Raw genomic sequence first — 14,528 nt, 5'->3', positions numbered from 1 at the left:
CCAAGTCAATTCTTCTGTTATTGTGTTGTTCTTTTTTTTCTACCCACCGTCTTGTTGCTTGTTTAGACCTAGCAATTGGGACACTTCTTTGGAGACTTAATACAGCTTATTTCTGTCTGCCTTTCTTTAAAGCCAGCTGAACATACCCAATGCTCTTCCTCAATGGTAAGACCACACCCAACAGTGCACTCTCTCACATGCCTCTGTGACACAACCTCCCCTGTCTCACTGAACCACCAGCACACTTTCCACCCTCCACCCCTGCCAGGGTGGGTCTCTCATTCTCTGTGTAGACCTAGCCTAGTTTTTCTTTTTTTGCATGTAGCTGCGGTGTTGTGTGTTTTGTATGAGTCTGGTGCCCAGAACTTTGTATTTGATGTGTATTTGTACTGTATTTCTTGTGCACCCCAAGCTTTCTCGTAATAACTGACCTCTTGTTGTGTCGCTTAAGGAACTACCAGGAGAGATCCAGAACCGTGAAGGTATCCCGCTGTTAACGCATGGCACTGATCAATTGGTAAATGGGTCTACCAGGTTTATCTAGACACATGCTGGTTCCCTAGACCCCAGTGCAATCTGGGAATTGATATTAGTTTGAAGAAGTCTAACTATATTTCATAATATTCATGATTTATAGAGGACATCTCGTGCTGTTATTGCTAGTAATGTCTTCTTCAGGCAACATGGGATACTACAGTGCAGGCCAGGGTCCCTTTAAAAAGTGATAATACACACAACATATGACTGGCGAGGTTTTAAAGGCCTTGCTGTGGTGATGGCTCAGGAAAAGCTGGATAGTTAGTAAAGGGCAAATACTGATGAGCACAGTGATAAATACTTGTTACGCGAATCCCGGTGTCAGTTAGTTGCAAGTTTGAAAATCTCTTGCTGTAAAGAAGGGTGAGATGGGTTACCACAAATAGTATTACTGCCTTGGGAGAAGTGCCTTATGTAGTCAGCCAGCACTATTCACTGCTTTAGTTTCCGGCCATAGGTCAAGAACTTTGAAAGACCTGTACATGCACCACCTTTGTTAAAGCCAGCCATATATTTTGAACCCTCCTAGTTACATGAGAGAGCGTCGGAAAAAAGACAGATAAAATAACAGAGGTGAAACTTAGAAATCAGTTTAGAAATGAACAAAATTAAATTCAGACCAGCCTAATCCATGGATATAATTGAATAGATAATTAACAGTCACACCCTGAGTCAAAATTACTTGTAGTCGAAGTAAGGACAGACATTATTCTCATGTTAAATGCCTTTTTTTCTGTAACCACCGAAATTATTTATACAAGACCAGCTATAGCCTCTCAGGACTAATGTCCTTTGAGTCTGCAAATGTTTGTCTGACTACAGATTCTATAATGACTAGAGATAACCAATATGTACTTGGGCACTTTATATATGCATTGCCCCAACATTTTCAGAGGAAATAAACGTGTTTAGAATTAAGTTGTTACTGCAGACAAGCAGGTTCCCAGGCTGCTTAACATGGCACTGCATATATTGTGATAAATGGGCATATCTGGTATAGGACTGGATTTTCTAAAATTGCAGAAGATCTGAGATTTCTTCCTGTTTTAGGTGAGGTTCTAAAGTGAAATGATGGTGCCCAAAAGTAGTAATAGAGGATCCCTTGATCAGAGAACCTTGGTTAGTGGCAGGATGCTCGAGGGCCACGTCTAAGGAACCATCAGGAACGAACTTCATGATAATCTAAAATGGACGTTCGTTGATGTCCATTCCTTTCTTGCATATGGGGCATCTAAAGGTAATCTTCCTCAAGTCCCCTCTTAAGAGAGGACTATATTCCAGATGCCAGAGCCCAACTTGTAGTGAAACAAAGGGTAGTTCATGTTTGACAAGATGATCTTGTTCAAAGTATCCTTCACTAAATCCCTCTCATCCTCTTGCCCGGGATGACGGCGACTGCACATATGATAACATGTGCATTCACGCCAGCTCTGAAAGGGATACATCTCCTACAAAGAGACCACTTTTTGTTTTGCCCATATATAACATTTGTGGTGTTGTCTCTAAGGATCTGCAGCTTTTTTGCCCAACTTCATATATAAACAGTGCTACATATATCCTTAAGAGTTTTTTCTTTAAATAGGTCCTCATCCATATTGGTCTCATCCTGTACCAGATCGCACAAGTATACCAGTCCCAAAGACGAAAGCACATCCATTCCAGAAGGAATAGACAGCGAGAAGACTTTGGAGAGACAGTATGAACATGTGAACTCTTTTCCTGAAGGAATCATGCCTTTTCCATCTATGCAGGAATTTAACCTGCCAAAGGAACATCTGCTCAGTCTTCTAAACATTTAGAACCAGATGAACATAATATGGCCACCTGCTCAGTTTTGCAAGTGTATATTGTGTTTGTTTCCATTGCCACCATCATCTGCTGTTTAAATTAATACTAGCTGAGCTTTCACAAGCAATGTCTCCAGTAAATCAGTCCTTTTGCTGTATCGACTCTCAATGGTGTCATTATGTAAGCTATCACAGAGGTGGATGTGTAGACACAGTTTAGCTAGGTGTCTCTGCCCCAAATGCAAACCTAGACTTGTGTAGAAGCAAGCTTCCGCTCACATATCTGGTGCCTTGCAGTGTAACCCTGCCATTGAGCAAGAAAGATTGAAAAACAGGATTTTGTGGATGTCCCCCCTCTCAAGGAGTAGCTAGATACATGTTTGGCCAATTCTAAAACAAGAATAGACTGCTTGCTTTAGAGCAGTAAGGGTGGCACCAGATTTCCCATAGAAGAAGCAGCAGTTGTGCATGTGACCAGGGCAGGCTGGATTGACGGACAACAAACTGTTACTTCGCACGTTATCACCACTGCTCTTCTTAAGAAGTATCATATAAAATAAGAGGACTGCTAACCTGTAACTTAGGAGATGTCAATTTATTTTGTTTATGAAAAGCGTGTAGAAGTAAGGTAGGGTTACTTATCCAGTCAGACTTCCATTTCATTGAACCCCTGCTCTCTTTACCTCCATGGTTCTTGCACTTGAAAAAACGGCAATTTCTGCTTTGCAGGGGATACTCAGAGGATCAGTGACTCAAAAGAATGCATTAACTGATAGCAGCCATTTCATAACTGCATGCATACGGATCGAAGCATCCTGATCCACTACTTGCCCAGCAACCCTAGAATGCACAGAGGATCAGTGCTTCAAAAGTCTATATTAGCTGGTAGCAACCATTTGAGAGCTGCTTGCACAGATCAATACATCCTGAGCCACCCCTCGCCCTCCAGCTCTTGGATCCCCAGAGGATCTCTGCTTCAAAAGATTAGATTAGCTGACAGCTACCATTTCAAACCTATGCATGGGAGATTGACGCATCCTGATCGTTTCCCGTCCCTCTAATCTGGGGCTGGCTTTTTAATGTGATTTGGAGCATGAACCCCACCTCTTGCCATTGCTGGAGAACAAAGCTATGTTTAGAATATTTTCTTTTTGTACAAATTTGAATATTTGCCAGTTTAAAAAATATCTGAAGCTACTGCTCCCTCCTGGTTGACCTCCTTTTCTGAGATGAGAGCTTCCAAGTTTTTATCTCTATGAAATCTACAATTGAAGCCTCTTTACAGTCAACATTCCTGAAGAAAATATCCGGTGTTGTGTATTTGGCCACATGTCTTGGTTAGTAATGCAGCTAGATCACTGTACCAACTTGCGAGTAGTCACCAGAAACAGACTTTGGCGTGATTTTATTCGCCAGGAATGAAAATTTGCGACAGCTGCCCTAATTTGTCACCACAGTTAACGGAATGTAGGAGAGAAATTGGAGGAGAATAAAGAGAAAAGGTAAAGATTAAAACTGCCTTTCAAGACAGAGTTGGAATAAGTAGTAATGCTGCTCAGAGGTTATAATGAAGAACAAGAGAAATGGGAACAAAGTAGAGCAATATAAGCTACAAACTAGGAGGGTTAAAGAAGTGAAAAGGAAGACGATATTGGTGAGAAGGGATCCGACTGTAGAATAGGAGACAGGAAAAGGACCAGTAGAAAGGATGTGCTGGATTGAGACCAGAGAATAATTGAAAGGGCAGCACAAGCTAGAAGGACTTGAGACATTTTAAGACTTGGGAAATGGAGAAATGCTGATGAAAGGTAACGAAGAAAAGGAGAGATAAATGAGGACTAAGATGATTGCTAAAACGTATAAGGAGATGAGCAGAGATAAATGAAGAATAAGGATAATGAGGACATTTATAGGGAGCTAATCAGAGACTGGCAAATAAGAGAAAAGGGAATGGTTTAGGGTGCTGAGTAAAAGGAAGACTGAAGAAATAGAGACATGTAAAAGGTAGTGGAAGCTTAGAAGAGCTAAGTCTGGTCAATAGAGAAAGGGAAAAGACAGCGCTCTGAATAGACTAGAGAATAAGAAATGGGTCTTGTTTAGGAGCAGCGCAGAGATAACACTAGAAAATAGGGAGAGAAAATTTAGAGATAGAATATCTAATCCTAGAGAATACAATAATAGAAATAGTGGAAGAAGATGGCAACTACATTCCGCCCTCTGTATACACAGACCACCAATTTTTTTTTTTTCTGGACAACAAAGGCGTTCTCACAGGGAGACAAGACAATACTGCAATAACAGCACAAGTATTGAGAGCAGAAGGTCACAGTTGCCTGCGCAGTTCCTGTAAACAACTCTGCATGCAGGGAGCCCCGACTGTTTGGTTCTCTCCTGGTCTTGATGTTGTGTCTTCTCTTTTACAGTGGGAGCGAAGGAGCTGGGGAGGGCTGGAGGGTATGTGTGATGGTGATGGGATTATGGAGTGGGGATAGATGGGGTGAGCTGCACAGTTTCCATACTACCCCTCAGGAATTTGTGAAAGGGGAGCCTTTTTGTAGTAAGTCTATCTGTGAGAAAGAAGCAGGTCCAAGTGAACAGGCAAACCATCCTATATCTACTGTTGTAACATAGGGAGTGTAGAAGACGGAAGTTTGGGTTAATGAAAGGGACATGTTTAGGTTAAGGTGCATTCTAGAATGGCGATTTGGGGCAAGAAAGTGTAGGCTGCTGCCCTAGAATAGGCCAGCCCTTGATATGAACTTCTAAATAACCACCATAATCTGGAAATTGGGGTGATTAGAAGTTGTGCTCATTCCATATGGAGATGTGCTTTGAAAAGCTGACCTCCCTTTCTGAGATGAGAGCTTCCACGTTTTTATCTCTATGAAATCTACAATTGAAGCCTCTTTACAGTCAACATTCCTGAAGATGGGCTTTGAAAAGCTGCACCAGTATCCAAAGTGCTTATTTCCCAACATTGACCTTACAAAATAGTGGCACTTTCACCAGTCTACCCTTGGGAGATCTGAAAGTGTTACAGGAATTTATAAGGGGCGCCATTCCTGTAAAAGTAGTGGCCTCCTGGAGTCCCTCCCACACCCCTGAAGGTCTATAACACAAGTCATCCGGGATATGAGAGATCCAGCGCCTGCCCAGTACCAGCCAATATGCAATGCTTGGCCGAAGAGGCAGCACAAGACATCTAGATTGCTTAGATTGCTGTGCACTCCTGAATAGAACCCCTTGATTTATGAGACACTCCCACTGTGGTGTATGAGAGAGGGACACAGAATCCTCAGTTAGCAGTCTTAGTAGATCCAAGAAGAAAATCAGGCCACATGGTATACCAAAAATTCAAGTTATGAATTGAGAGCCATGGGAGCAGACCTAAAGTGAGCAGTTAACACCGGAGAAGGCTACAAGATAAAGACAGGAGAGGGCGAAGCATGCAGTAGGAATTAACAAGGCACAGTAGCTAAAATATATATTGTACCTACAAGAGAAACCAGGATGCAGACTGCTACTGAGTGGGAATCAAACACCATTGAATTAAAAAAACGGTGACTCCCTTGGATATGGAGGTTGAAACCCTCCAATTGCGTCTACCTGGCAAGCAATGTGTTCTTGGGTATCTCCCTTTGTGTCATATACATTTGTTGCAGGAGATTGCCTCAGCCAGAGTGAATCAGCAATGTAAATACCTGCTTGCTGAACTGAACCCAGACTGACGGCAGCAAAGGGTGACAATCAGATTGGCAGAATTCCCCAATCTAGACTGTCAGCAGCCGAACGCTCAAAGCTATACTGCTAGCAGCATTCTGTCATAGCCGGAATGGCAGAAGCAGAATACTCTCAACTTGACTGACATACCCAATATAGGAAACAATGTCCCGGGCACACGTAATAGGGGTCCAGGTATAGTCAATGGATATCCAGTGTCAAGAACAGAATATGTGGTCCACACCAGAATGATGATTTGAAATTGTATTTAATCAATGTAACCACGAAAGAACAACCAGCCGACACGTGTTTCGTCACTTATGGGAGTGATCCCGTGACTTCTTCAGGGCTGAAAAAGCTGCGAAATTCGATGGAGTGAGCCGCAAGCCGGTGATGATTCCAACCCGGCCGGGTCTAAATCAAATGAATCTTGCGAGAAATAAACAGGAACCGCGATGGGTGTAAACGCTCGGAGTGCGGGTAAGCAATCTTAGGAATCCCTCAAGGGAAGTAAACTGCCATAGTAAAGGATAAGAATGCGGTCCAGTGTTCGGCGTGTGAGCGACTGGTGGGCCGGATCACCAAAAGTCATCAATCTATGGGTGAGAGGATCGGAGTAACACTGGTGCCGAGTCCTCTGAGGACTCCGCACCAGTGTTACTCCGATCCACTCACCTATATTGAGGGCTTTTGGATGATCCGGCCCACCCTCTGCTCACACGCCACCAGTGTTACTCCGATCCTCTCACCGATATTGATGACTTTTGGTGATCCGGCCCACCCGCCGCTCACACGCCGAACACTTCCCTTGATGGATTCCTAAGATTGCTTACCCGCACTCCGAGTGTTTACACCCATCGCAGTTCCTGTTTATTTCGTTCAAGATTTGTTTGATTTAGACCCGGCCGGGTTGGAATTATCACCGGCTTGCGGCTCACTCCATCGAATTTCGCAGCTTTTTCAGCCCTGAGGAAAGCACAGGATCACTCCCATAGGTGACAAAACCCGTGTCGGCTGGTTGTTCTTTCGTGGTTACATTGATTAAATACAATTTCAAATCATCATTCTGGTGTGGACCACATATTCTGTTCTTGACACTGGATATCCATTGACTATACCTGGACCCTACTACGTGTGCCCGGGACATTGTTTCTCATTCATATGTGTGGGTTGCTGAACTCACATACCTACGGGGGTTTTAAGGTGTTTTGTTCCCCCGACCTGGTTGCACCGTACATACACGCAGCTTAGCCAACGTACACATTATCTGCTTGAGCGCCAGTCTCCCTGTCAATACTAAAAAATCCTTACACCATGACATACCCAATATACCCAGTGTACCAAAAACGAAACGGACGACGGCAGAATGATGAACCTTAAATAACAGCAGCTATATTGTCTCTGCTAAACTGAGAGCAGCAGAAAGACCGAATATTAAACTGACAGCAGTAGAATGACTCAAGTTAGATTCACAGAAGCTGCACGACAAGCATGAAATTTAGAGTTTTAGTCCCAAATCTAGAGTGTCATTTGATAGAATGGGCAATGCCATAATGATAGTCTCAGGGTAAAGCATAGCAGTTGAAGAATGGGCAAATAGACGAATAACAGCTGAAATGAGTTAACTATCTGATAATTTATCATTTTTTAAAAAATTTCTGCTGCCTTTTACTAGGCACGTTTGAGAGGATAAAAAGGTAGAGAAGGTAGGTGTGGAGGAGTGAGCAAATCTGAATGTTCCTTACTTGTCCAATTGTCTGTAACAGGACACCTTACCTGTCTGTTGTATCTGATGAAATGGCTTCGACTGACTAGGAAGGGATTACTAACTGTAGGTGGCTCGGAAAAGATTGGTCTTAAGCCTTAACGTGAACTGAACTGTTAATAAAGATATACTGACGGCAGCACACTGGCTGACGTGACCCCCAAAACTTGCTAATCACTTTACTAAAGCAGAGTATGTAAAGTTAGGCTGATAGCAGCAGAAACCCCAATAACTGACGTATAGTGGATGAATGTTTTAGTAGCAGAAAGCCCAAAACCTGGACCTCAATGCAAGGCTTACAGCAGCAGAATACCAAAAACTAAACTGACAGCAGCTGACTGATGCTCAAACCTAAACTGTCAGCAACAGCATGCCCACTCGTGAATTGGAAGCAGAACGGCCAAAGCTATGTTGACAATAACGAAATGCCCAAAACTATGATGTCAATAGTGGGATGGCTCAAAGGCAGGCTGATAGCAGCAATCAGAGTGCCCAAAGCTAATGTGTCTGCAACAAAATTCCAGTGTCAGCAGCAAAATGACTATAGAATAAGCTAAGAGAAGTAGAATGCCAAAAGTTATTATGTCAGCAGTTGAGTACCTATAGCGGTAAGAAATGCCAGTAACCCAGGGTTGAGCAAAAGGCTAGAAGAATAGGGCTTGAATAAGTATCTGGGCCTAGGGAAGCACAGGTATCTGTAGAAGTGGAACAGTGCAGTGAGCCCCAGGTAGAAGACTGGATTCTTTGTGTAGGCTCCTTTGCTCCCCACCCTCTGTTTAACAGCTACCTCTATGCCAATGGGTTCTAGAATGCAGAGGAAAATTCGCGCATCTCCATCACCTTTTTCCGACTATTCCGCGTGATGCGCCTGGTGAAACTTCTGAGCAGAGGAGAGGGAATCCGGACGCTGCTGTGGACCTTCATCAAGTCATTCCAGGTACTTACCTTTTTTATTAAGTTAGGGGAAAGAGTTGTGGGACTGGCCAATAAGGGTGGGTTCGCAAGGCTTGCTGGACCATGTTATTTCTTTGGTAATATTTTGAATATATTGCTGAGTAATATTTGAGTAAAGATTTTTGAGTTGGAGTGGGCAAGAGGTTAAAATACTGTTTGATAGATTTGTTTAAAGGGGGAAATGTTTATTGTATTGTTCTAAGCCGGGGTATTGGATTGCAAACCTGCTGTAAAGTGCTGCTTAAAGCATACCTGCTATTTGTGCTTGCAGAAAGAGGAACTTGCACAATGAGACAAAGAGTCATTTTTCACAAAATTTGGACTAACTGCGGTTTGGACCTTTGTGAATATGTGAAGGTCCTCAATAACAAAACAGTCAATAATGAATTCATCTTAACCGAAAAAAGTTAATAAATGGAATTTGAAAAATAAATTGCACACTTTTCGGAGTGGCGGTCCCTCCTGCCCACAACTTCTGTGCATCAGAAATGCCCATCTGCCACATCTCCAGCTTCTACATCTTTCGCCAATTGTTTACTGTGTACATGCGCCAGAACTGCAGGTGGTCTGGCGGCAGCTGCCACCGTACTCTTCTACTTTGGTGCAGGGCAGGACACCCCAAGTCTAATTTTTGTCTCATTGTCTGAGATAGAAAGAGTACTTGTGGTATCCTGTCCCATTGTGATTTGATTAGATTTTATATTTGTAGAGCGCGTAATAATTCCCGAAGGCGTCTAGGCACTGGTCACACCAAAAAAAGTAGGCCCTATTTAGAAAGACTAAGATAGGAGTGAATGGGCCAGCGGAACTACCCTGTTTTACTGAGTATAAAGCCAGTTTTTGAGGGCTTTGTGATATGAGATAAGTGTATGGACACGATTACTGAGTAGGACAATGGCATCACAAGTCTTCTTTTGTCAGGAATGCGAAAATCAAAAAAGGCTAGCTGTGCTCGTTCCCACTTCATGGTGAGAACGTTTTGCTGGTTTGCCTTCGTTTCCTTCCTCATTTTCTTTGCTTCTCATTAATATTTTCCCCATTTTTGAAACTTGTCAACCCAGTTTTATCAGTGACATTTTATCATCTAGAATGCCTTCAGAAGCTTATAGTGGCATCATTTTTCTCTTTTATCAACAATCAATTTGTGCTAGTAGAAGAAAGAAGCTAATAAACTATTGATGGTCTATAGGGCATTAACCATTCATGTCATGTTATGTTAGTACATACCTCCAGAATTCACAAAGTTGCTTTAAGGCAATACATCACCTGATGTCGAGCAGAGCGGGTTAGAGAGTTGATAGTTGATAGTATCGTTAGTAGTAGATGAAGTGTTTGCACTCCTTCCCAAGTTTGACATATTGCCCTTATTACTTACCGGTAATCCTCATTACTCAGAATCCTACTCTTCTTCGTCAAAGTCGTTACATTATAGGGTGACCTCTCAAATATAAGGCTTGTGATGCGGAAGAGGTACCAGTTGGTAATGTGAAGTAATGCCCAGATCATTTACCTGTGATCATTTTACTCTGAGTCATACTCTTCCATGTCACAGTCCTTAATATTTGAGGTTAATCTTCCATTTTAAGGAGTGTTATAAGGAAGGTGTCCTGTTGCTAGTAATTTAAAATGCTTCTTTGGAAATTCAGAGGCAAGACTTCTCTAGTGCTCAGTTGTCTGCTTCCAGACCTCAGCCTTTCATGAAAGCATTTCAAATGTATCTACCAATAGAAACGTCAAGCTGCAAGAAAGACTAACTTAACAGAGAAGTCTTCTAAGGCTTTCAAAAGGAAACTCTGTACAAAAAGGGCATGGGAGAGCGAGGACTTTAGATAAGGTATGATCATGATGTGGCACAAAGCTTACTAAATTTTTCTCTTTTCATCAAATCAGTTTTTGAATCATCAGACCCATTTCATCATAAACTCTCAATTGTCTACCTGAATACCGAAAACCATGGTCCTCCAATGGATCTTTTTGTTGAGCTAACAGGGACTTGAATTCTGGGAGAACGTGGAAGAATTATTCTATGAGGACCTGGAATAAAATAATTGTTATCTCAAAACCTATTTAATAGCTTTTCTCAGACACTGATACAAACCCCTTGAGACAAGAAATATGTCTAAAAGAATGAGACAGAATCGATAAAGATAACTCATGAAAAACTTTTATCTAAAACCTCAGTTTGGATGGACAGATCAAGAATTTTCATTTCAAATCGGATTAAATGACAAAATCACTAGTACAAAGCATTAAAAGACAGCTGGAAGTTTGTCTGTACAGAGAAACAAAATCAGTTTCGATATTCAGTTATCAATCATACAAACCATAGCAAGGATCATTGATTCGTTCGTCTTTAAATAGATCTGGCCAAGTCGGAGATGCAGCACCTCATGCCAAAGAAGGAGTCAGCTAAACCTTCAGCTGAAAAGTTATTTCCTGCCCGACTTTACCAGCTGGCAAAGTACGGATTCCAGGGTCGCAGCTAGGTCAGTTCATTTAAGGACTTCACCAACAAGTATCAATGGGAATAGCATAAGGGAGTCGATAGGAATCAAAAATCAGTCCGACAGCATACCAGGCACGGAAAATGGAAATGGCAGCCAGCCCGACTCCTCCTCCGAAGGGGCAATTATACTTCAAAAAATTCCTGGTTTACACCCCTTAATGTATCAATTTCATCAGTCCATGGGGTTCTCATTGGTCACTCACAGTGGGCAGTTTATGGGGTGATCGGTGAGTAATCCTTTTGCAAATTTCATTAGATTCATTAAGTTCAATTGTATTACTCTTGCGTCACTTCCACAGATGTAGGTGAAACTGTACTTTGCTCACAGTCCATCGATTCCCAAGCACCTTTCCCTGGGTTTGTAATAATATTGTTACATTTCTATTGAGTATGTTTCTTAGCAAGAAGGGAGTCCAGTGTTAACTAATACAGAAAAGAAACTTCACAGAAAGGTCTCACATTGGCTAAAGTGACTGCTTCGTATAATTTTACATTTGCGCAGGACATGAATAGCATTTGAGACCTACATGAAAATTAGCTGAATTACTGCTGGTCAACATTATTATTAAGGACACATTTCACAAAGGAATTTCGAATTTGTACATTATTTTAGTTATTAGTTTTCTTTAAGAACTTTGCATCTGTATTAAGTACAGTTAAAATATTAATTATAAGCATCACTTGCACGTTGCCAGTTTCGAAACAAACCATTAACATGTCACTCTATGATGCATGTATTTTTGCATAAACATTACAGAAACTCATGTTTGCACTATGACAAATCTTTCTAAATAAGCATCTCTCATTACAATATTCGCATAATGCAGGAATTTATATTTTCATATTTTGATGCACATATAAATGTTATTATCACAAACTCTCTATGTTAACATATATTTTATTTTCTCTCAACACATATATGCAGTTATATGTAGTTCTCATTGTTTCTCTCATTGTTTATATTTTCGCAGCAACGTGTTAGAACACTCTGCATGCTTTTACAATGCATCATGTACCGCTCACGTTTTTTTACTTAACCGGTTAACATGTTTTCATCAAGAATTTATTGTCATAATGATCTTTTACTAGTGAGAATTGATAAAGGTAGCCATCAGATAGCATCTACGCTCCATCATTCACTTACAGCAAATGAATGGCTTCCTGTTCTAGAAATCTGAAATTTGAGGCACTTGGGATGAGAAATTTGTCTGAAAGCATTGAAGATCTGAACGTAGCATGTATGAAAGGATTTATTTACAAAGTTTATTCACAGACAGGAACCCAAAAAAAACTCTTGGGGTAACTTTGATATGGTGTGTTTTCTATGCTAGGCAGTTTTTTCTTTCAAATCTGTTTATTAAAGTTTTTGAAGAGAACAGAGATCATCACAAGCAGCATAAAACACTGAATAAGCCTTATGACTTTATGAGGGTTCTACAATAGCAAAAGATTTGGACTATGAGTAACAGTAGTAAATCAACAGGTACCTCTAAGCCAGGGGCAAGCACCATACAGTAGTTATAACATATGCAGCACTCGGGTATCGTCAAACATAAGGCATGTTTGGGTAGGAGGTTCAGCATTTTACCAGTGGAGCGAGCATAACGTTTGCAGCAAGTGATGGAAGTTTTTTGATGATGACCAAGTAGAAAAACATTTGGGTTAACAAAGTAGCCAGGAGGGGCAACAAGAATAGGGGATGGGGGGAGGAAGGAGCGAGCCTAGAGTGCAGTCAAAGGGGTCAGGTGGAAGGCTTAGGGAGAAGGAGGATTGCCATCAGGACCATTTGCCGGGGAGCCTGGTTGGGGGGTTTCCCTAGTGTACGGCAGGAGAGAGTCATCGAACAGCTGCAGGGCCCGCAGCCGAGGGGGGGGGCATAGCGAGAGTTCTCCAGTTGGGAGAAGTGTTGAATAAGTGGCTCTCAGGTGCGGGAGAATTTAGTGTCTTTGAGGTTAAGATGGGCAGTTAATAGTTCCAGAGCCATAACATGCCAGAGGCGCAGAAAACATGTCGAGATAGGTGGGGGAGAGGGTTTTTTCCAGTAAAGGGCTATAGATTGTCTTGCCGCCCCCAGCATCAGCGCTATGAGGCGCCAGTCAGAGTGGGTCATGGCAATAAGCTGAGATGGTCTAATGCCTAGTAGGGTCACCATGGGAGAGCTTGGTATGGGGAAGCCCACTGTGTCCTTAATGTGACTGAGGACCTCTTTCCAGAACATCACCTGGCTAGGGCAGGGCCTCCAGATATGGATAAAATTGCCTACTACAGTTTGGCACCTCCAACAGATCGGGGAAAGGTTTGGGTATATCTTCTGGAGGCGGGCAGGGGCATAGTACCATTGCGTTAATAATTTATAGGCTGATTCGCATTGGGGAGTGCTTCTGTACATTTTTGTAATATCGTGCCAAAGCCTTCTGGTGTCACCTTCTCTACAGTGTCCGTTCTCCACTATTTGTGGTATGTGTGCGGTTAGATCTGGTATGAGTGTTGTAATACCTTGTATGTGTGGAAAAGTAAGCCCTGGGAGCCCTCAAAGGCTCGGACCAGGGCTTCGAAGGGGGTAAGCGATCTAGTTGCTCCCTGCATATAATTGGGGGTGAGCAGCCATTGACGAAGTTGATAGTACTGTAACCTCGAGGATTCTGCAACATGAAAGGAGTTTTTGCATTGCTCAAAAGTTTTGAAAGTGTTTTGCTCAAAGAGGTCCTGAATTATGCGACATTCGCCCTCTGACCATGAGAGGAAGGCATGAGGTTGCAAGGCCGGTGGGAATATGGGATTGCTTGCTGTAAGGATATTGGGAGATGGGAATGATGTATGGCCTCTAGAAACTGCGAGTTTGGCCCAGATGTCAAGTACTGTTTTTGTAGGGGTAGCTATATACATACTGTGGGGGCTCGCTGGTCTGGGGAGCCAGGTAAGGTCTCACAGGGGCCTGCAGGAGACCACGCAATCCATGTGGAACCAGTGTTTTGCGGGGCAGGCCAGGCCTGGCCTGCGCAGCCTGGGGGGAGCATAAGTAATTTATTTGAGAAGCGCGGGCGACCCTTGCCCCATATAAAGGGGTTTAGTTGTCGTTGGAGGACCTGGATGTCTACTTGTGGTATCGAGGTGGGGAGAGTTTGAAATAGGTGGAGTACTTTTGTAAGATGGGACATTTTGGTCGCATTGAGGCGACCCAACCAAGAGAGAGGGAGTTTCTTCCACCGGCGTATGTCTTCCCGTATATCGCATCTGCAGGCCTGGGTCCAGGAGGAGA

At 42.6% G+C, this 14,528-nt stretch overlaps 1 protein-coding gene across 1 annotated transcript in view; it reads left to right on the top strand.

Annotated features, from left to right (window-relative positions):
* The window catches only part of CACNA1C (calcium voltage-gated channel subunit alpha1 C), a 2,189,932-nt gene that overhangs the window by 1,765,818 nt on the left and 409,586 nt on the right, over positions 1 to 14,528 (top strand). Inside the window, exons 32-33 of the mRNA XM_085652198.1 lie at positions 133 to 165; positions 8,618 to 8,746. Of these exons, the coding sequence (XP_085508324.1) occupies positions 133 to 165; positions 8,618 to 8,746 (162 nt within the window). The remainder of the gene's footprint in view (positions 1 to 132; positions 166 to 8,617; positions 8,747 to 14,528) is intronic.

The sequence above is a fragment of the Triturus cristatus genome, chromosome 4_1, assembly GCF_964204655.1.
Source record: "Triturus cristatus chromosome 4_1, aTriCri1.1, whole genome shotgun sequence".
Classification (NCBI taxonomy): Eukaryota; Metazoa; Chordata; class Amphibia; order Caudata; family Salamandridae; genus Triturus; species Triturus cristatus.
Note: the sequence above shows the minus strand (reverse complement) of the source record. Positions and strands in the feature narration are given on the sequence as shown.